Source organism: Helicoverpa armigera, chromosome 11 (genome assembly GCF_030705265.1).
Source record: "Helicoverpa armigera isolate CAAS_96S chromosome 11, ASM3070526v1, whole genome shotgun sequence".
NCBI classification, from domain to species: Eukaryota; Metazoa; Arthropoda; class Insecta; order Lepidoptera; family Noctuidae; genus Helicoverpa; species Helicoverpa armigera.
In genome coordinates, this window is record NC_087130.1 from 3241773 (window position 1) to 3264616 (window position 22844).

The 22844-nt window shown below is 37.4% G+C and overlaps 1 protein-coding gene across 5 annotated transcripts in view; it reads left to right on the forward strand.

The window, feature by feature from the left end:
- Window positions 1–22844, forward strand: part of LOC110371991 (tyrosine-protein phosphatase Lar) — a 361770-nt gene that overhangs the window by 290369 nt on the left and 48557 nt on the right. For all 5 annotated transcript variants that reach the window (XM_064036779.1, XM_064036780.1, XM_064036782.1 and 2 more), the window contains one exon: window positions 20656–20850. In XM_064036779.1, coding sequence (XP_063892849.1) covers window positions 20656–20850 — 195 coding nt within the window. The remainder of the gene's footprint in view (window positions 1–20655; window positions 20851–22844) is intronic.

Sequence of the window (22844 nt, forward strand, 5' to 3'; positions counted from 1 at the left end):
ACTAAAGAGATAACGAGGTCTTGAAATACATCCGCTGTTTGCTTCACTTTTTTTAAAAGGTATGTCTTCTTTATAGTTTCTATTTAGACGTTCTATTCTATTCAACTCTTTATCTAGTAAAAACACATAGGAAGTGGTGAAGGGCGGGCGTTTTGGGGGCTGTCTTTTGTTTTTGACGTTCGAAAAGTCCTGATTTATCAGGCTAATTTGAATAAACGTTTTTGAGTTTGTAATCAGTCCTTCTGTCGAACAAACACCTAGAACATACATACATGTCGTCAAAACAATCTTAATCCAAAAAAAAACACCAATCCCTTATCAGTTTCCAAATTGATCACCATAATTCGGGAATTGAGAGACCGTTCCCCTTAGCCGTACCGTCACAGATAACATAATACAGTACATATATACATAACAAAGAGCTACATCATCCAATTTGTCCCATCAGACGTACAAATGTACAATATGTACATGTACAAAGCAATGAGACGGAGTATCGGTAAGCCTACAATTGAGTTACACCCTCTGTAAGAAAACATTGGTCGAGTTCACGCATAACTATATTTCCTTTCATAAAACTAAGTTTGTTGTCAATCTTTTGACTTAGAATTACGTTAGCCTCTGTTGTTTTGCTATTATCGAGTTTTCTAGTTTGTGTTTTAGCTGTAAATATTGTTTTGTGTGTGTGGGTGGTGAGTTCCTTAGGGATGTAGGCACGTGTATGGAGAACCCAAAGGCCTTTTTAGGAGATGTCCAATTACGAGAATTGGTATTGTGGCTTAATGTGTTAGCAATGTTGTGATAGGCTTCTAGGACAGTGATAGAGCTGATTCTTTTGTTTAAAAAAATAGCTATGTAAAGTAAACATGAAATAAAACGCCGTATATTGTGTAGCAATATAAAATATTGTAAGTATTTGAATATATCTTTCCGCGGGATTAGCATTAGCAATAAGTATAAGGATATTTTCAAGAATAACTAGTAGTCTGCCTTTCAAATAAACGTAATATGATTTTTACAGAATAAAGAATTAATTAATTATACTAAATATTATTTTAAGTATACCTCAGTGTCAGCACAGACAAAGCAGTTTCATACAACACAGAATTAACACCAACAACTATTAAATGTGTTACAATATTACCCGAAAATGTTATATATAAATTCAAATAAAGGCTGCCGGCGCAGCTGGGCGAGCCGGGCATGTAGCCTGTCAGACGTGGGTCTTGCCCGGACAACCCCGGGATTATTAGACCGGGTCAACCTCCCGATCTGAGACCAGATATTAAGCTACCGCATGGACGTTCTAAACTTGAAATATAGTGCCCAGTAAATAGGTTGGATGTCATTAATTCATCGTGTGGAACGTTCTGAGGTTCTAAATTCAAAGTTTTTGTTTTTTGAATCATTAATTATTGTATAGGATTTGGTTGCCAGCAATTTAAAAAAGTTCCATTAAAATCTGGTAAAGTTGCCCTGCCCAATCATAATTAACATGATACTTCATTATAGAGCAAAAATATGTATTTTGATATATCATGTTCTACAATAAAAACTAAGTATGTCATGTATAAAATTAATGTTACGTTTAGTTAAAACATGGCAGTTAGTGCTTTAGATTTTGAAAAACATTTCGAAATATTTAATAAATATATAAAAACATTTCGTAATAAAATGTTTTGTGTTCTATTATTATGCTAATTTCTAAGCCAAGGGATGCTGAGTACTTAAGCTACCCCGGTGGGTATTATTTACCTCATTATGGTTATGAGATTACTCATGGGAGACAAAACAAAAGAGACATTTTTATAATAATAAAAAAAGAAAAATAAGTATCTATCTATAATTTTGTCTGGCCAAATTAGGAGCACTACTTATAAATATATTTAGGGCAAATATTGTGTAGGATTTCTTGCAATTTGGTGGCGGGCAGTAGATGGATTCGGGCTGCCCAATACCAATCTCCAATGTTGGAGTGTTGGCAAAAGGCATATACAGAATACACACGGGTGAGCATCGAACTTACAACTACCGATCGACGCCCTAACATTTGGACCATAGCCGCTTCATATGTCAACACATCACACAGATTCTAATAAAAACACAAGCAGGCCACAGAATCACAACGCCATAAACCTTTATTAATATTTGGGGTGTTTTGTATAATATATACGTATTACGGTATTACCCACCTTCTTATGATACGGTACTTAACCTCGAAGTCGGGGAATTAACGCATACCTACCGTACGGAGTACCTATGTTTGCATTAACGCTACCGTATCGCGTATGTACTTATGAAAATGTTTGCTCTGAAGATTTTCAAATTACCCAACAAGGACAATCTTGTATGGGAATTGGGTATATTTATATAAATACATATATAAAAATTTTGGTTTCGTTTCTACTGTGTAATATTTATAATTATCCGGAAAATCTCTTAAAATTATTCTTATTCACTATTCAAAACAATAATCGAATTGAATCTTCAACCTTTATATCTTTCAAAAAAAAAAACGAGAACTGCGTAGTTTATTTTAAAACTGGCCACTAAAAAGCTCTGAACGAATAAACCAAACCAAATAACCATTTCGTCTAAACCTCATCCTCACCTCCATAAGAAACAGTTCGACCAACAAATAAATACATCTTACGTAACTAATGCACCAACGCTTCACATAGATTTAGCTACCAAAAACAAATGAACGAATCGTATTCCCAACCAAGACTAGTCGATATACAACCGAATAAATGTCACCACAACATTGGCGCACCAACATTGGAGCCAAGTCCGCCATATTTTGAAATTCGTAATACAAAAACCATCGCGGAATCCCATCTTATCACGGAGTAAGGAAAGCAGAGCGGAGATACCATAATGCAGGTAGGTCAGGCACCTTCTTCTAGGTCAAAAACGTACGGTGGGCATGACCAAAGCCGATCAGTTACGAGTGAACTAATGAGGTGTTTGGGTTCTTTGTGACATCTGTCAACGATTTGTGGTTATTAGTAAAATCGTGTCTAAAGAAGGTTCCTCGTCCCCCTCACATCCGAATTTGGCGCGCTACTTTCTTAAGAGATTTTCCGTTATGGCACCTCCGCTACACATTTTAGTCTCCATGACAAAAACCATCGCGGAATCCCATCTAATCTTCGCAAGGAATCTCTGGTTTAAGGCTCGTCTACACGGCTGTCTATGTTAATAAAGGTAATTATGCATTTCGCATGCGTGAAATAAGCTCGGTACCCATCCACGATACACCGGAGATTGCGTTATTTGGAACGGAATTTATGAATTTAAATTAAGAACGTTGTTCTACCTCTATGTGTTCGTTTTTCTTTTTGTTTAATTAGAATTTTGGGTAGTATTGGATTGACAATTCGATAGTTAATATCAATCCTTTGTGTACTTTGTACCTAACTGTCACTTAAAATTTGTGCTCCCGTTTTTTTTATTGACCTATATTGTCCCTCCTTTGGGCAAAGGCCTTGCTTGGATTTTATAAAATTAAAGGACCATGGGCAAAAATGTATGAAGCCTGGGCTCACCCACCAACAGAGAGGAGACCACTTTGAATATACTTGTAAAGCACTAAATATAAAGATTTAAACTCATTTTTGAGAAGAATCCATGGGGTTATTTTGCTATAAATATTTTTCTCCGACCATAAATAAACTAATATTCTGCAAAAAGTTGTGCTGTTATGGCATTGTAGGTTTTGTTATTGAACGCCTTTAACTAGTTTTAATTCCAGGTTTAATGTATACATGAAAAAAAAAAAACAGCTGCTATCAGTTAAAAATATTTTTGTTAACATTTCAATCAATATCAATAATAATGTCATCTAAATAACCTGCCGGTGGATTAAATTGTTTGTGCCTGCCTAACCCTAGATATCATATTATTGAAATGATATGAGCACAACTTCCTACTGTGCGTCTACCTATTAGACACGAGCAGTAATACTGAGCGATGGCATCTCGACACATTTCGTTTCTGTTAACCAGAATGTATACGTAATATGAACGTGCACGAACATGTCTTGACTATTATCCTTCCTCTTAATAGCCAAATCGGTCTAGGAGTCTCCGAGTAATCGGTGAACATACAAAAAAAAGAAAAAAAAAGATCTTGACGAATTGAGAACCTCCTCCTTTTTAAGAAGTCGGTTAATAATATAAATCCTGCGAATTAAGCGCACTACGACTCCTAACAATCGTCTTTTTCTACAAAACCTATTTAGGTGCATATCTTTTTTTTGCCATGGAATTGAAGGTAGTGCCCATAGTAACAATTTTAGTACAAACAAAAACCTTCACAACGGCATATGCTATAACTCTGTTGGACAATGAGCCCAATTTGTCTCATGGTCCTTTGAACTGAGTTTCAAAAATTAATATGCAACTGTTATAAGATTATTAGAATTCAGTTATTAAATTAATTAAAATGATGAACGTAAATTGTAAAATGTTCTAATTAATTTCAGGTGCGTAAACATTGTCTACTGAACTTATTTAATAATATTATTGCAATAAACGACTCTAAAAGTTTGACAGGTGGATTTGTCAAAGTTAGAAGTCAAAAGTTGAAACATTTATTTCAATTAAGCCATTTACAGTAAGTTTTTAACAATTAAAAACTCGGTCAAAGGTCTGCTTTAAAGCGCAATATTGTTAGATAAAATCGAAATAGACTATTTGTAGTATGAATAAAATTATCTAAAATTTTGAAAAAAAAATGAATTTTTTTTTGCAGAAAATACAAAAAAAAATGCTCAAAAAATATTGTCCATTGATACTGCAGTTTTTTTTCGTATGCTTGTAAGTCTTCAATAAAATATCAGGAGTATCTCACAATCAAACACACCCTCTATAAGAAGATTACAAACAGGGTGTAGTAATTCCATTAATGCAATTTAGATTTATATTTCAATCAGCTTATTTCTAATTGGCTTTTAGTTTTGTTTGGTAACTAACCTTATTCCTTGGTACAACATTGTGGTTCTAAAGGCGTGAAATTTGATAGGATTGCCAGGAATATTTGATAGCTAATATGGGTTCAACGGAATTATTTGAGGGAACTAATTACGTTCGTTGTAAGCGGGTTTTGGTTGAAAGTGTTCTGTTCGTGTTATATTGTGATTTTGGGGCTTCGCTTTGTTATTGGTTGTTGGGGGTTTCTTGATGGCAGGCAAAAATCTAGGTATGTCTTTTTGTTGGGTTTCGTATATTCTGAATTTATTTCTTCTGTTATGTTTAACCTTTTGTTTATTCTCGTTAGTGTCTCTAGGTATATAAAATCCATGTTTTTTTTGTGCAGCAGAATCTATAAAATTCACACCCTAAAAATGCGCTTTCTATAACTAAAAACTTTATGAACTAAAAATAGAAGTACCTTAATAGATACCAATAACTTTAAAAAATTATCCTATAAAAACACTAACACATTATTTTATCCCCAAAATATATCTAACAGACAAAACGCCTTACTAAAAGCTTCCAAGTTTAACCTTCAATTCAAAAGAAATCCAAATCCTTTGACGTAAGAAAAAAGAAAAAAAAGATATATTCCCTTATTTCGAGTTCATTGTACAATAATCTACAAGGGCATGCCTCTAAACTTAGGGCTGTATGACAAAAGAACAACTTCAATACCTTGAGGGCACATTTTGATTATGTGTATGAGGTACAGAATGTTCTAGAGAGTTCGAGAAACTACGAGCTTTAAGGAGAAGGTTATGTGATGAAATGAGTAAATAATATATGTGTGTTTGCATGTACATACTTTCTAAAGTATATCTTAGACACCAATGGCTGATATAAAGGTGCAGGAAAACATCTTGAGGAAACCTGGACTATAAAAGTCTGAAATCACCAGCCCGCATTGAGCAAGCGTGGTGATTAAAGCTCAATCCTTCTCCGTGTGAGAGGAGGCCTGCGCCCAGCAGTAGGACGTTAAAGAGGCCGTAACACAATATATGTGTAGTTTATTTTCTTGGGTATTTTTTGGGACATTGCGAGATAATAATTCATATTTTCTTTCCTTTAAAAATGTATTTAATTTTCCACAAAAAGTCTCCTCACCTACGTCTGTACATAAGATATAATAAAAAATATAATTCACAATTTTATTCAAAACACAGCAACAAAATATTCTTTCTCTACCCAAACTACACCTTGAGGTACCATTTCGCTACAACGAGCTCCTCAAATCTCAAGTACGTAACATTGTCACCTTATAACGAACAAAATCCACTCCTAGTACAAAAATGAAAAATATGACGTCATAACATAAGCCCCGGTCCACACGGAGCAAGTTTTCTTAAGCACATGTATTCGTCAGTGTAATCCCGGGTTGTCAAAAGACCGAAAATTGCTGTACACGTCGCGAGGTTATTGTCAAGATTTGAAGACCGTTGTGTGAAATGACCCTCCCGACTTACGGTGCTTGTGCTGCGTTTGAACTGTGATAGTAAGGCGAATTTGTTTTATGACTGCTGGGCCATTGTCATGGTATAAAATAGATGTTTCTTTAATTCATGTTACTGGTTTTAGATTGTAAAGATAAGATGTCATGATGTGGATAAGGAAGAATTTTCAAATATTCGAAAAATGTTTTTACCAATATTCGTTGATGTATTAAAAACGCATCTAAAAAATAATATTTAGCGTATTTTTACCCGACTGCCAAAGAAGGAGGGTAATGTTTTTATCAATTTTATCATTGTTTCGTCAGCGTCGTCAATTTACTTAATAACAACAATAAAATCTCCTCTCACCCTAGCATCATTATCCCCAACACATTCAAGTAACTCGCCCATTCAAACGCTCCTCAAGGTGGTCTCCCGCAAATGGCGGGATTCAGAACACGCTACACGTGTCGCTTCACTTTTTAGCGGCTTACACCCTAATGGGCGTCACATTTTGTTACAAGATCCTCTTTTGTTGATACACTAACTTCTGAACGCGTGCTGGCTTTTGAATTTGAATTTGGATTGCGAACAATGAAGGGCAGATGTGTGGGAAGAATTTTGAATTATTTGAATTGCTGTTAAGATTAGAGCTGAATCTAAAGTAATAATGTAAATAAAGGTATAAATTAAGAATGTTGTAGAGAAACTGTAATCTTTAAATTTTGAAAAAAAAAAACAAAAAATGGAATATATAATTTAACAAAGAGGAAGATTTCCCGAGTAAACTAGGCTCAGCCTTACTTATAAACGTGAATTAAATATAAGTAATACTTAACGACTGTTTAATAAAATTCTTACTTATAAACTTTGCTTAAGCATGTCTTAACTAACATTTAATCACTACTTAAGACTTTAAGTAGTGATTAGTTAAAATGTTGCTTAGAAGGTGATTAGAGATTTTATAAGTAGGGGGGCTATGTTTTATCCCGGTGAGGTCAGTAATTTTTCAAATCGCGGGAAAACGAACTAGTATGGAATTTACAGACCCACATACAGTCGTATAATAAAAATATTATGGCAAACAACTGTATATTGAGTATTACCTAAGTCATTACTGAAATAATCAAACATTGAACCAATTACTTTCTTTCAGCTTCTCTAAAGAAATGGCAACATTGCAAACGGTCGGTTGTTCTTGGCTATTCAAACGTTTTTATACTTCCTGAATTCATCATCAGCCTATCGCAGTCCACTGCTGGACATAGGCCTCTCCAAGTGCACGCCACTGAGATCGATTTTCGGCTACTCGCATCCAGCTCCTGCCAGCCGTCTTGCGCAAGTCATCACTCCACCGTGCCTGAGGACGTCCTACACTACGCTTGCCGAGGCGTGGTCTCCACTCTAGAACTCGTTTACCCCAACGGTTATCGGTTCTTCGGCTAATATGGCCAGCCCACTGCCACTTCAGCTTGCTGATTCGGTGGGCTATGTCGATGACCTTGGTTCTCTGACGGATTACCTCATTTCTGATGCGATCCCTCAGAGAAATGCCAAGCATAGCCCTTTCCATAGCCCGCTGAGCGACTTTAAACTTGTGGACCAGCCGTACCGTCAGTGTCCACGTTTCGGCTCCGTAAGTCATGACAGGTAGGACGCACTGATTGAAGACTTTCGTCTTTAGGCACTGTGGGATCGACGATGTTAGGACTCGACGTAGCTTCCCAAATGCAGCCCAACCCAACTGAATTCTCCCATTCACCTCGTCCTCAAAGTTGTTTCTACCTAACTGCAATGTCTGCCCGAGGTATACATATTTCCGAACAACTTCGAGAACGGCGCCGTGTATCGCAATCGGTTCCGGTAGAACATGTTCATTGAACATGACCTTGGTTTTGTCCAAGTTCATCCGTAGGCCGATGCGTAGAGAAGATTCAGCCAGGTCGTTCAGCATTTGTTGTAGGTCCTGCAGCGTTTCTGCCATGATGACGATATCGTCAGCAAATCGCAAGTGAGAGATGTGTTCGCCATTGATGTTGATGCCACGTCCTTTCCAGTTCAGCGTCTTGAACATATCCTCCATTGCATTAGTGAACAGTTTCGGGGAAATAACATCCCTTGTCTCACTCCTCGATGCAACGGTATGGGCCTTGTTTGCTGATTTTGTACTTGGACGGACATTGTAGCGGCTTCGTAGAGACATCTCATCACTTGGATGTATCGCCAATCTACTTGACAACGCTGCAGGGACTCCAGAACAGACCAGATTTCAACCGAGTCAAAGGCCTTCTCATAGTCCACAAATGCTAGACACAGGGGCTGATTATACTCTTCGGTCTTCTGTATAATCTGCCGCACTGTGTGGATGTGGTCTATGGTGCCGTATCCGCTCCGAAACCCAGCCTGCTCCGGTGGTTGGAATTCGTCGAGTCTTCGCGCAAGTCGGTTCGTGATCACTCTTGAGAACAGCTTATATACGTGGCTTAGGAGGAAATGGGTCGATAGTTCTTCAGCTGGGTTTTGTCTCCCTTTTGAAGAACAGGACGACAACACTCCTACTCCACGCCTCTGGAGTTCTCCCTTCAAACAGGACGGCATTAAAAAGCTTCTGGAGCTCCCCCAGTACGGGCTTTCCTCCTGCTTTTAATAGCTCTGTTGTAATGCCATCCTCGCCAGGGGCTTTTCCATTTTTGAGCTGTCTCAGAGCGATCTCGATTTCGCCACTGCTGACTTCTGGCAGGTCTTCGGTGAAATGGCGCGTTAATGTGGCTCTAGAATCCTCATTTCCGGGATCAGGTCGAGATGCATGCGATGCGTATAACCGGCCATAGAAATTTTCCACTTCCGAAAGGACTGCCGGCACCGAAGAAACGACTTCTCCACTTGTTGTGGTCAGCTTCGTCAAGTGGCTTCTTCCAAGAGATTGTACAAACACCTTTGACCCCCGATTCAGCTCAATTGCTCTTTCAATGTCAAGAGTATTGGAGCACCGGAGGTCGCGTCGTACGTGCTTGTTGATCTCTTGGTTTAGAGCCCGCTTAGCTGACGAAGTGACAGGCGGGTTTTCACGTCGTCTCTTCATAAGCCCTAATGTCTCTTCCGAAAGCTTTGATTTCTTGCCCTTACGCTGCATGTTACAGAATCTCGAACCTTCCTCCCTGAGGATCCGAACCACATATTCGTGGTTCTGGTTAACGTCTGTTGTGGTTTCCACGGCGGCAAATCGGTTCTCCAAATTTGACTGGAACGTTTCAGATCCTGTCATGGTTTGGAGCAGTGTTGGTCGGAGCCTGGCCTTCATCAGACGGAAACGTTCAGCCTTGAAGTTAATATTCAGAGAGCCTCGGACAAGTCGGTGATCGCTACCGGTATTAAACCTATTGATCACGGAGACGTCTCTGAATATGTGCTTCTTGTTCGTCATGATGAAGTCAATCTCATTTTTAGTCATAGTGTCGGGGCTTTGCCACGTCCACTTCCTTTGGGGCTGCTTTTTGAAAAAAGAGTTCATCAAAAAGAGCCCCTCACGTTCGAGGAAGTTGACGAGCATTTGCCCCCTATGATTCCTGCTTCCAAATCCATGGGATCCTACTGCCGATTCGCCGCAAATCTGTACTCCCACTTTAGCGTTAAAGTCCCCCATGACAACGGTGTAATGGGTCTTTGTAGTGAAGTGGAGGGCCCTTGATATATCATCAAACATATCCTCCACTTCATCGTCTGAATGTGTCGAGGTCGGTGCGTACACTTGCACTACCTTGAGGCTATACCTGTCGGTGAGCTTTAAGATAAGGTACGCTACCCTGTTCGACACACTAGACACCTCCACAACGTTATCAGCTAGGGACTTATTAACCAGAAACCCAACGCCACCTTGGGATTGTTGGTCTCCTCTCGGAAGTACATTAGGTGACCTGATTCGAGGGTTATGGTGTCCTCCCCCTCTCTTCGAACTTCACATAACCCTAATATGTGCCACCTAATCTTCCCAAGTTCCACCTCGAGTTGCGCCAGATGCGAGTCAAGCCGTAGCGTGCGGCCATTGTACGTCGCAAGAGTCAGTTGTGTTTGGTGGCCTCCCGTAACCCGGAGATTCTTCGCACCCCCTGTCCCACCGTAACCACGGTCGCCACCGTGACCGGGAATAGCGGGACTGCCGGGAACTAGGGGCCGTGGCTTTTTTGTGCTGCTCATAGAGGTATTTAGCCTACTGCTATCACGCTGGCCAGACGGGTTGATAGAGGGTTTTTTCCGAGTTTTCCTTCTCTTGCACTGGTGTTTGGTGCATTTTATACTCCATTAGTCGACTTTTACGACACCCACTGGAAGAAGGGGTAGCGACATATGTATTCTTAAGCCGTCGGTACACGGCAACTTCCTGAATTAAAGTTGCTATATTAGTATGAAAACTGTTTCCACTCCGTGAGGTTACTCTTTAGAGTTCGTCTTACTTGGAACGCGAAAATAATAAAAAAAATTGTAGAGAAGTGGTAATTAATGGTTTGGTATTACTTATTAGCACTTAAAAATAATATGCTTTTCTGGGATAAAACTATTGTATTATAGTGCCACTATTCCTGCTTTCAGTAAAGTGGCCCACTTAAAATGGCCCAACCTTAACAATAGGTACCTAAGATATTATTTTTATAACAACAATTTTTTTTAGCTTACTATAACTTACTGTCTAACAAATGGTTCGATCAAATGCAATCACATTTGGTTCCTTAATATTTGAAATAATATATTGTGAAATTATTAAACTTCGTCAACCCTATTACACAAATCCGACTTGATATTAATTTCAATTTTCGACATGTTGCCATTTGACATGCCGCAAGCTTTGCCAGATGAATTGTATGTAATAATAATAAACATTTAAATATAGATTAATCTTTATAACACCAAAATGATTTAAGTTCATATCACTTACAAAGATTCATTTAATCAAAACACCACTCCCTGACAAATCAATTCCCAAAAAACCGCCTTCATTAAAAAACATCCTATACATATTCTCAACATAATGAACCACCATCAGCCTCCAAAGGAGTCGTATTAAACCTAAAGAAATATTTAATCAAATCTCAGCTAAGCCTGTAAGCTCATCGCGTTTCGTCAACCATATTACATGGCGTCAAATGACTCGGGGAACTTGACTCCCAGACTGACTAAATCTCTAAGAAGTATTGCTAGCGTTGATCGGGGAACACGACTCCTTTTGTGACCAACTTCTGTGTTGGAGAAAGGAGTTTGGGTAGCTTGTGGTTCGCTTGGTGGCTGATTTTGTGTACTTATATTTAGTTGGTGTTATGAACATTTTTTACAATATAATAGTTTATTAGGTAAATAAAACAATTTCATTTTGAATGAAATTGTACACAGAACAAATTCAAATATTTACAATAAAAATTAAATCATATGAATTTGTTTATTTGTGATTTATATAGATTATAAAAACTAAAACAAACTTCTCTTATCTCGCTGTTCGCGATAACCTCAAAAGTGCTGGCTGGATTTTTATGTGTTTTTCTTTGTATGTGTATAGTTAGAGAGGTTGGTTATTCCTGATTATAAGGAAAAGTATAATAAGGATATTCAAAGCACTCCTCCTTACTCTTTGATGGTAAAACAAAAGCAAAAAATACGTTCCATTCTTAATTTTTTCAAGTGACAAGAACATTAAGCTGTCAAAACGAATGTAACGTGTGAACCCGTCTTTATAATCGTATCTACTCCAATATTTGAGTGTCATCGTATTTTATTAACTCCGAATTTAATATCCAGGAGTGATAATGTGATCAAATTTAAGCCTTCGGAGATATTGAAAAAAGGATCCCGTTTTTTTCTGCTTCTATTTATGTGGATTACATACTTTTTGATGTATTAGTAGACATTTGTAATTTGTTGTAACGAGACCTCGTTTCAACGTCTCTGTACAAAAATACTTCAATGATCCGTGCCATCTTACCTCCATGAAATTTTATTTATACGACTAAAATCATATAATTACAATGACGACGGAACTATAAGGATTTTTGTCAAGACTACGGAATCCAAAAACTTACAAATCGAAACTTAATCATTCGAAACAAAACGCATTCAATTATAAAACCCATAAAAAATCGAATCGACAAATCGATTCGTTCAACAATTTATACTAAAACAACATTAATTGAACACAACAGATCCGATGTATTCAATTAACTGGATTAATTAACTGTTTGAAATAGAAAGCAATTTTTATACATAAATAATAAAGCTATTGTTATCGGCAGTCGAAAACTCGTTCGATGTAAACCTTTGTGAATTTTAATTAAAGATCAACGTACCCCTTTATGGGTTGCAATTAAATCTTTGCCGTATTTATATCGAAAATAAGGTTTTATTTGAAAAGGAGACTCATTTTTTTACTATTCAGGATAGAATTTCTAAGGTTTGAATGAAGCTAAGACACGGAACATAATTTGTTTAACTTCAAGTCACATGCAAAGCCGGTTCGACAAATAATAATTATAAATAAATAAATCGTTTATTACTTCACTTTGTACATAATTTTACAATATTTTGCTTCATTCTAAATAAGTGCTGACGTTTGATTGTTTGTTTGAGTGAATCAAATTCATCTGTCTTTTTTGAGCAGCCAGTTCTCACTAATGTTATACAGGTAAAACCGCTAGAAACAGCTATTGCTTACGTCATCAAATTGGTATATCTATTTGAAGCTCAATTATCGAACTCAAACAATATCTAGGATTGAGTATCATTCAAAAGAGTGTACTACAAACTAAATAAGCAACATTGTAGCTATACTAAACTACTCGTACTATAGAGAAGCTATAAAACGCGGACGATATAGCTGCACTATATTCTAAGCGGCTCGAGCACATGGGACCGATATCGTTAAACTTCCATTTATCTAATAAGGTAAAGGGAACAGTTGCATTTAAACGTAAAGAAAACATTTCTCTTTGACTCAATTTATTTATTTGCTCGACTTTCGTCACTACTTGCATTTGTTTTATGTAGTAGCACAGATTGTAGTAGCTGGCTATTTTTCCATATTTCGGAAGACACAACAAATTGCTGGATCCCGGCTGTCATTTGAACATCTTTAGCACTCGTTACGGGTTGTCAGAAGCCAGAAAATCTGTCTTACCAAGGGTTATCGGGTTGCCTAGGCTAAAATACTAGCCATTTTTACCGGTTATACAGACTATACAGATCTGATGTACAATTTTCTATATAAATTCTTACGAAAGCAACAGAAGAATATTGCATTTAAATATTACGTACATAAAACATCCCACACCCAAGAAGATACAATATGACGGAAACCATATAAACCGCTTCACCATTTTTCATAAACAATCTGTGAGTATATTTATCAACCTCATCGCTTTAGAGTATGCGCACACTACAAACTTTTAGTCGGCCGATAGTTGGTTTGGGCTTATAAATTAGTATGAAGATGAATAGAAGTACACACATAACAACGATGAAGTATTTTTCCGGTACCGGTACCGACCAAAAACATTTACTGAATTTACGTTTTTATTTATTTAATTTTATCATCATCATCTCCCGAGCCATTTCCCATTGAATTTACATCAGCATCTCCCAATTCTTTTCCCAACTATGTTGGGATCGGCTTACAGTCTAACCGGATTTAGCTGAGTACCAGTATTTTACAAGGAGCGATTGCCTATCTGACCTCCTCAACCCAGTTACCCAGGCATCCCAATACCTATTCACAACTTTATTATAATTACTATTCAAAACTTATATCAACCACCGGGCAACAGTCGGCCGACTGTTTAGTCTTCAGTGTGCATAAGCTTATACGTTGGCGGAGCTTCGAACCGCCCACACATCCGATAAGCGACCATTGCCATGAAGGATTATTGAATTCATTCCTCTTAATGTCAAAGAGACCCCTTTTATTTGACGTCGGGGATTGAAAGCCCTTCTTATATACGATGTGTAATCAAAGTCAATCGACTTCGTGGAAATCAGGACTCGACGAAGTTATTTTTTCTTCTTTTTTCATGTCGTACTGTAACGGCTGTAATTAAAATTCTGATAATTAAAGCAGTGATTAAATCTGCAGCTCATCTACATTTTGTATTAGCAACATCTAATATTTATAGAAAAAGTTGTCAAATAAACAAAGTTGCAGAAAAAGGGACTCAAAATTTTACAATCCCCCAAAAAAGTTGCTATGCTTCCCAAAAAAGTACTTTTCCATTGAATATTCATAGAAAGAGTTTCAAAAATGTTTAAATAAACAAGAACAATCTTTGGCGAGGCTCAAAACAGTGAGAAAATGTAATATAACTAGCGTTGCAATATATTATAATTTGCGGGTAGTCTGGGAACGAACGGTGTAATTAATATCAAGTTTGCGATAAATTTATGACGGCACACAGCCGGCCTCTTTTATTAAGCGATTTAAACCTTATTGCTATGGAGCCAAAGTGCTTTTCTAAAAGATTGGGGTGCAAAAAGATGGCCTTTGTAAAACCTATAATGCAAAGGTGAGAGATTTTCATTTCGGAAACAGGGACTTTTATAGCCATTTTATGTTTTTGATGCGTTGATTCAGTATTCTTTAAGTTTTAGTTAAACCTTGTCGATTTATGAGTACAGGTATAAAAAAGATAAATATGAATTTTGGCATATTATATGACATGCAATTTTCAAATGCACGTTATGCACGATTTATTTCAATATTGACACTAAAAACCGCTTCCATACATTCGACAGAATTAAGACCACTTCAAAATTATCCCACGCTTTAAGACTGCTCTCATATATCAAGAAAATGTCTACACGCTTTCACTAAACTTAAGTATATCTTGTATGCAACGTCACCTGAACCATATACTGTCAAGCCATATCAACTACATTGTCTTAAACTTTTGTTATCGAGTTATGGTATGGTGCAAGATACTGAACTTGTGAACTGAACAAACTTGGTACATGGAGGTTTTAGTGTTTATAAACCTGTACAAATATGTCGACTGTTTATCTTCATTAAGATGATGACGATATCGGCAGTAGAAGTTTTGTTATTTTTAATGCTCCAGTTTGTATAAAAACAATGTACTTACCTACTAGATTAATTGGATTTTAATTGTCTATACATATAAAAATCATAACTATAGAGTTAACATTGATGTCTTTATCTGTAGTAACTAAATCAAGGAAGAGATAGGATTTTGAAATCCGCTGTTAGACACCGATTTCAAAAAACTACACACCAGCAGCATCGATTAAATAACTTTGCCTCCTCATCACATTATCTCGTAAAATATAACTGACTTGATTATTAAACCTTGGACCACACAATATCCTTAGAATCTCACGGCAGCCTGCCAGCAAAAACAATCTACGATAATCGGATTGTACCGCGATACAATCGCGAGCACACGACTCCGCCTATATTCCTCGTTACCATAGCAACTGCTTACCACTTCCCAGGCGCAAATATACGAGAGCCATAATCTTTACTCGACTTTTCGTTTCCTTCGTAAAGTACTGGATACAATTTGTAAAGAAAATATTGCGGGGATCCTTTCTCTTTAAAAGGTTACATACGGATTTGTTTATATTGGCTCTGCTGAGTGTGTAGTGCGATTTGCTAGCAAACATTCGATTTACCCAAGCGTACTCCTCTACTTTATGCGCTTTTACACTTTTATAAAAAACAAAAAACACAGCTTTAATAATTCCCGACAGTCTGTTCTTCTCACAATATCGTATGAATATGAACGTGTTTACTACTCCTAAGTTCAGCCATGAAATATAATGTCACAGGAACGTCTGCCACATAAAAACGTCCAACATAAAAGTTGTATGAAGATATAAAACACTGGGCCTCAATAAAACGCAAAAACAACTTATTAAAATTTTACACCAACCGTAGCTAAATAATTAAACAGTGAAGAACATGAAATGATTTTCGGTCCGAGTAACATTATGTAAATTATATACAGTGAAACGTGTAACTAGGGGTATACTTAAATAATAATTACCTTGGGTCATGTCGGGGTACAAATCATGTAGTTGAGACTAAGGTTTGCCGGTTTAACATAGGTTTATTATTATTAATGCGCAAGGAAACCGGCGATCACTGGGGATTGGTACAACGGAAGGTTCGTATTAGACCGCTAAGATATCATAGGAGCACACTTCACATCTTACTTAGGATATTATACCAAATTAATGTTGTAAAGAGGGGTCCGACTTGCTGCCGTTCGAGGGTATTGCCAGAAGTGATTCCTGATCTGTATTTACGACCTAAGTTCACAACTTGGGAATAGTAAAGTTTTTGAGAACTATAAGTGCTCGATTAAGATATATATGGGCTCGAAATTAACTCGGCTAGAGATTATTCCTAAATAGATTAGAAGCACTTTGGTAAGATACCATAGCAACTTAGAGAAATAATATTAGTACAATAAATTATTGCGTTAATCTCTTTATTGAAGTTTTATCTCCCGTCTAATTTCGAAGCAAACAAAATGAAATCAATTCAAACAAATCGAACTCCGATCAGTTGGAAAACGACTACACAACTCAAGATTACAATTTAACTACTTACAATACACGGAATTGGATAACTTGAGATCCGACAAAACCCTTCTGTTTATTCAATTAATCGTGCCGAGTACCAGACAATGAAATTCATTCGGATCTTAAAGTTCTGAAAGTAATCTCAGGATTTGAACCTTTAGAGAGTAATCGCATCTCTTTCACACTTTCTACATCTGATAAGACACTACAGACTAAACAGTTGGCCGACAGTTGAACCGATGATTGGTCAAAAGTAGTTTCAAAGGAAATATCGGCTCCGATCAAGAGTTTCAGTTCGTCTTATGCCAACTAAATATCGGATCGTTGTGATTTGCATACTACTAATCACCTACATACTGATTTAAAAGCCCAAAAAAATTGTTGGCCGACTAAAAGTTTGCAGTGTACCTAGGTACTCTTAGAATCTAGAAGTAATGTCAGACTTGTAACTTAATCAAATTTCGTTCAGTTTGGCCGTGAGACGGGATGGAATTTCATTTAGCGAATTAACATTTCACTATTCGAGATTTACGGGACTATTTTAAAATTTCCGCGGGTAATCCCGTTTTAATTTGCGAGCTTTAAATTAGTCAGGAGCCTAGAGTTGTGATCAAATTGTAGAAATTATTAATATACTGTATCTATGGATTTTTGCTGTTTCGTAACTGTCTCTTCTTGTGCTCGATTGATTTCTCTTCCATGTTAGTTTACAAAGACACCTTCTAGTAATCAAAGACCAAGTAAATACAATACAAGATAGTTACATAGTTCTTATTCAAATTGTTAATAACTTATTAGGCATGCGACTTTGGTTCCCTCGTTATTGTAGAACCGACAATTATTTTCCTTCCAAGAAACAATAATAAGTGTACAACTCGTCATAACTATATTATTAAGAGCGTACGGAAAGAAACCTGCGATAAATAATGTGTCGATAACACATCTGTAACTTTTTCACTACTTACCTATTTATTTCCATAATTTAAACTCCAATACAAACTTGTTTTGCAAAGTACTTGATCAATTCTGACTCGGCTAATAAACTCGCTCTGTTCCAAATTAAAAGTTTGACTCTATTTTGTTTTACTAATAGATTTCATTTAGAAAATTATTGGAAATATTCAGTACATTTTACAGAGAAATAATTTTATTATAGTTTATATCGGCTAACTTAGAACGTCGAAGGTTTTCTATTAATATAATAAAGAGGGAACATTTTATTTTGCTTGTTTGCACCCTAAAGGCTTCGAAACTAGTGAACCGATTTGAAAGATTATTTCACTGTTAAAAAGCTACACTCTTCCCGAGTAACATATTTTATCCCGGTACGAGCAATACTTACCACGGGACGCAAGTGAAACCGTGGGCAAACGGCTAGTTATAATTGCTTGCTTTGAATATCCAAGGGTTTATTTTATAAACAACCCAGCTCGCTTTGAAAGGACTAACTGTTTGTCCGCAAATTAAATGCAAATGGCTTATCTCCTAAGTATATTGATTCGCCTTAATTAGTTAATTTGGACAAAAGAAGAGGATTATCCTGGGTAATTAGGTAAACAGTTACTTTTTATAGACCTCAATGAGTCGTTAGTGTTTTAGCATTTATTCGGTTAGCTCTGTTGTTGCGATACTGAAGGACTGGATTATTCTCTTTTTAAACTAGACTTTCGTACAATTTCAGTATAGGGCACTTGAGAGTTTTCTACCTATTTACGCAGCTATGACATTACGTAACATTATTTTGTGAATTAAATTTTCTCGTGTAATATTCAGTGTAATATAAAAATACAGAAACACTTTTACTTGCTCTTGAAAATAGGACAGTGTAATGGCAGCACCGTTTTAGCCTACTTGTCTATGTCTAGCACTAATTTACAACAAATATACAAATACAGACAAAACCGGAGATAGTTCATTTTCTACACGATGCTTAGTGAGACAACCGCTTAGTATGATTTTTTGTAAGTTCCCTTCGATGTCAATATAAACGGATTCTCCTATAGGAAAAACATAAACAAATAAACTACATACCTACATATTCTCTATCTAAAATATTCTCTTTACTGTATATAAATAAATAGTATACCGAATAGTGTACCGAAGATATCCCGGACATCAGTCTGTACGAGATTAGGATGGCCCTGAAGCAGCTTAAGAACAACAAGGCGCCGGGTGAGGACGGAATCACTTCAGAGCTTCTGAGAGCGGGTGGAACACCGGTACTTAAAGTCCTCCAGAAGCTCTTTAATTCCGTCCTGTCCGAGGGCAAAACGCCTGAAGCATGGAGCAGGGGTGTGGTGGTGTTGTTCTTCAAAAATGGTGACAACAGCCTATTGAAGAACTACAGACCCATCACACTTCTAAGCCATGTTTATAAGCTGTTTTCAAGGGTTATCACGAACCGTCTCGAGCACAGGCTTGATGACTTCCAGCCTCCCGAACAAGCCGGTTTCCGAAGAGGCTTTAGTACCATAGACCACATCCATACGCTGCGGCAAGTTATACAGAAGACCGAGGAGTATAACTTGCCATTATGCTTAGCGTTTGTGGACTATGAGAAAGCCTTCGATTCGGTGGAAACATGGGCGGTACTTGAGTCACTCCAACGATGCCATATTGACTATCGGTACATCGAGGTGTTGAAGTGTTTGTATAATAACGCCACCATGTCGGTCCGAGTACAGGAGCATAGCACGAAGCCGATTCCATTGAGAAGAGGCGTAAGACAGGGGGACGTAATCTCCCCGAAACTGTTTACCGCAGCAATGGAAGACGCCTTCAAGCTCCTGGAATGGCAAGGACTTGGCATCAACATCAACGGCGAATACATCACTCACCTTCGGTTTGCCGACGACATCGTAGTCATGGCAAAGTCGATGGAGGAACTCAGTATGATGCTCGAGGGCCTCGACCGAGTTTCACAACGGGTGGGCCTGAAAATGAACATGGACAAGACGAAAATTATGTCAAATGTCCATGTTCAGCCCACCCCAGTCTCTGTTGGAAGCTCGGTACTCGAAGTTGTTGACTCGTATATCTACCTAGGACAAGTAGTCCAATTAGGTAGGTCCAACTTCGAGAAAGAGGTCAACCGCCGAATCCAACTCGGCTGGGCAGCGTTCGGGAAACTACGCAATGTCTTTTCGTCCGACATACCTCAGTGCCTCAAGACGAAAGTCTTTAACCAATGTGTGTTACCAGTGATGACTTACGGCACCGAAACGTGGTCTCTCACTATCGGCCTCATCTCAAAGCTCAAAGTCGCTCAACGAGCTATGGAGAGGGCTATGCTCGGTGTTTCTCTACGTGATCGAATCCGAAACGAGGAGATCCGTAGACGAACCAAAGTGACCGATATAGCCCACCGGATTAGCAAGTTGAAGTGGCAATGGGCAGGCCATATTGCTCGTAGAGCAGATGGCAGATGGGGCCGAAAAGTGCTGGAATGGAGACCACGGACTAGCAAGCGCAGCGTAGGACGTCCACCAACGAGGTGGACAGACGACCTTATAAAGGTCGCCGGAAGACGCTGGATGCAGGTCGCTTCCAACAGGTATCTGTGGAGATCAAAGGGGGAGGCCTATGTTCAGCAGTGGACGTCCTATGGCTGAGATGATGATGATGATATAAATATGTTCCTCTTTACTTACCTATTTTTTTCTTCTTTACAGCTGACAAAGCGCCTCCCGGCTTCCCCAACATCGCGCCACCACCTACCACCATGGTGGTAGAGGTTGGCCACACTGCCACACTGCCGTGCCAAGCTACTGGCAACCCTTCGCCTAAAGTCAGGTGGCTATGGAACTCTCTGCCATTGGACGTCGCGTCGAACCCGAGATATGCGCTGTTGAATGACAAGATGCATGGTGAGTTTAGACCTTACTTTTATAGCTATAGGGTTTATTTTTCAGTGGTATTCGTGGATATGGATGGTCATTAAAGTTGGGTTTTTGGAGAAGAACTGATTCAAGTTTGCTTACTGTCTTCATCAACAGTAGATAGGTGAGATATTTAAGTAAGTATATTTTGGTACATCTCTGATGTAGGTATCCCACCAAGGATTCAGTCCTCAACTAATAATACACTCTTTTGCAAAAAAAACGGGCACCTATGCGAAATCTTAGTTTTAAGGACTTTACGTGTATTTCAAAGGGTTTTAATGATTGTAGTATGTTTCTAGCATCAAAAGGGTTATCCAAGCATGCGTGAGAGTGTATTCTAAATTTGAATTTTGTACAATTGCTAAGAAATTGGTTAAACCTTGTTTTGGACTAATTGCTAGCAGAAAGTTCGTCGGTGTTTTGAAAAGTTTTTGAATAACCTGGGGCAACAAATTGTTTCTATGGCTATTTTATTTGCCACTCATTGTTAAAAAATAATTTATATTTACTTTTCAGGCCTACAAAACACAATATTGAAACGTTTACCATGTGCAATATTCGTAAATAAATAGGTAAAAAATATATAAATGGGCAAAAAATGTTATTGCAACGGCTGAATATTGATGATGAAAAATATTTAATCAATAAAGAACTTGCATATTTGAATATATGGTAACTATTGACAGTCGCCGAAAAAAAATATTTTCAGTACAAAAATAATATATTATTCTTATAAACGTTGCAAATGACTGAAAAAATGCATTTTAAATGAAAATAATCGAAAAAAAATATGACGCCATTGTGGAATAGGTCATATTTGAGAGAAATTTTGCATACCTATCTTACATCGGTTCTAGTTACTCAGGTGAGCTAGAAAACTTAACAAAACACCGAACTTAATATTATTTTCTAATTTATGTTTTTTCATAGTTCTTCTGTATGTTTCAAATCTTTTATTCCGCATACTATTTAAAAATAAATGTCATAATATCACGTTCCACCAATTTTAAAACTCAACTCCAAAGTCTTGCAAGCGGAGTCGCGGAGAGAGCCTTTATCAAATAAAGCCGAGTCCACACGAACGATAAATCATTGCGACCGCTCTCAACATGAAATTGTTTTACCGACCTCCTGCATCACTTAGTGTCACCTACAATTAAGTTTAATTAAGAAAAGATGGCCACGATTAAAACACGCCGTAGAGAATTTAATTTGCAAATCTTAATGAAACTTCGTCGTGTAGTCGGGCTTTCGAGCCACAATATGATAAGAAGCGTCCCGACGAAATGTTAATTATATCAAGTTTTAAGTACCGCGAAAAACGCTGAAATGTACGGAAATGTGACTCGAATTTACGCGCTTATTTTTTTTTCTGAAGCTGTTTTTTTAGGTCATTCAAGGGTATTTTGTGCCTGAATTTTCGTAAAACGCGTTGGCAACGGACTTTGTTTATTTAGCACTTACAAATAATACAGTAACATTATTCGTTAATGTATTTTCGGATAGTTCTTATGTCGATAGCATTTGTTTTTCTTATAGAACAAATATCAATACGACTATAATGTAACCTATTTCTATTTATCGTCGCTTATAAGACAAATAGTTCTTATTCTCAAAAAAGCTTTAGTATCAACATTGATGTTAGTAAAACAACAATATTGGTCGTATTTACCCAGTTCCTAAACTTAGCTTGTCTTACAGCGACAGTACTTTGTTTAACATCGCCAACAAAACAATTATAACTTTATCTCGAACATCTAAAAGTAAATCCGCATCGCCATCACAAATTCAGCAACAATTAAACCCGTCCATCTGTATTCTGAAATGTTAATAATTTCAATTTTAATGCCATTATGCACTTCACAAGAGGTGAGAAAGTAATTTAAATTCAGTTAGAGCAAGCCACGGGAACTCACCGTGGGCTCTTTTAATCTCATTAATTTTAATTTATTCGAGCAGATTATTTCTCCTCGGTCCAA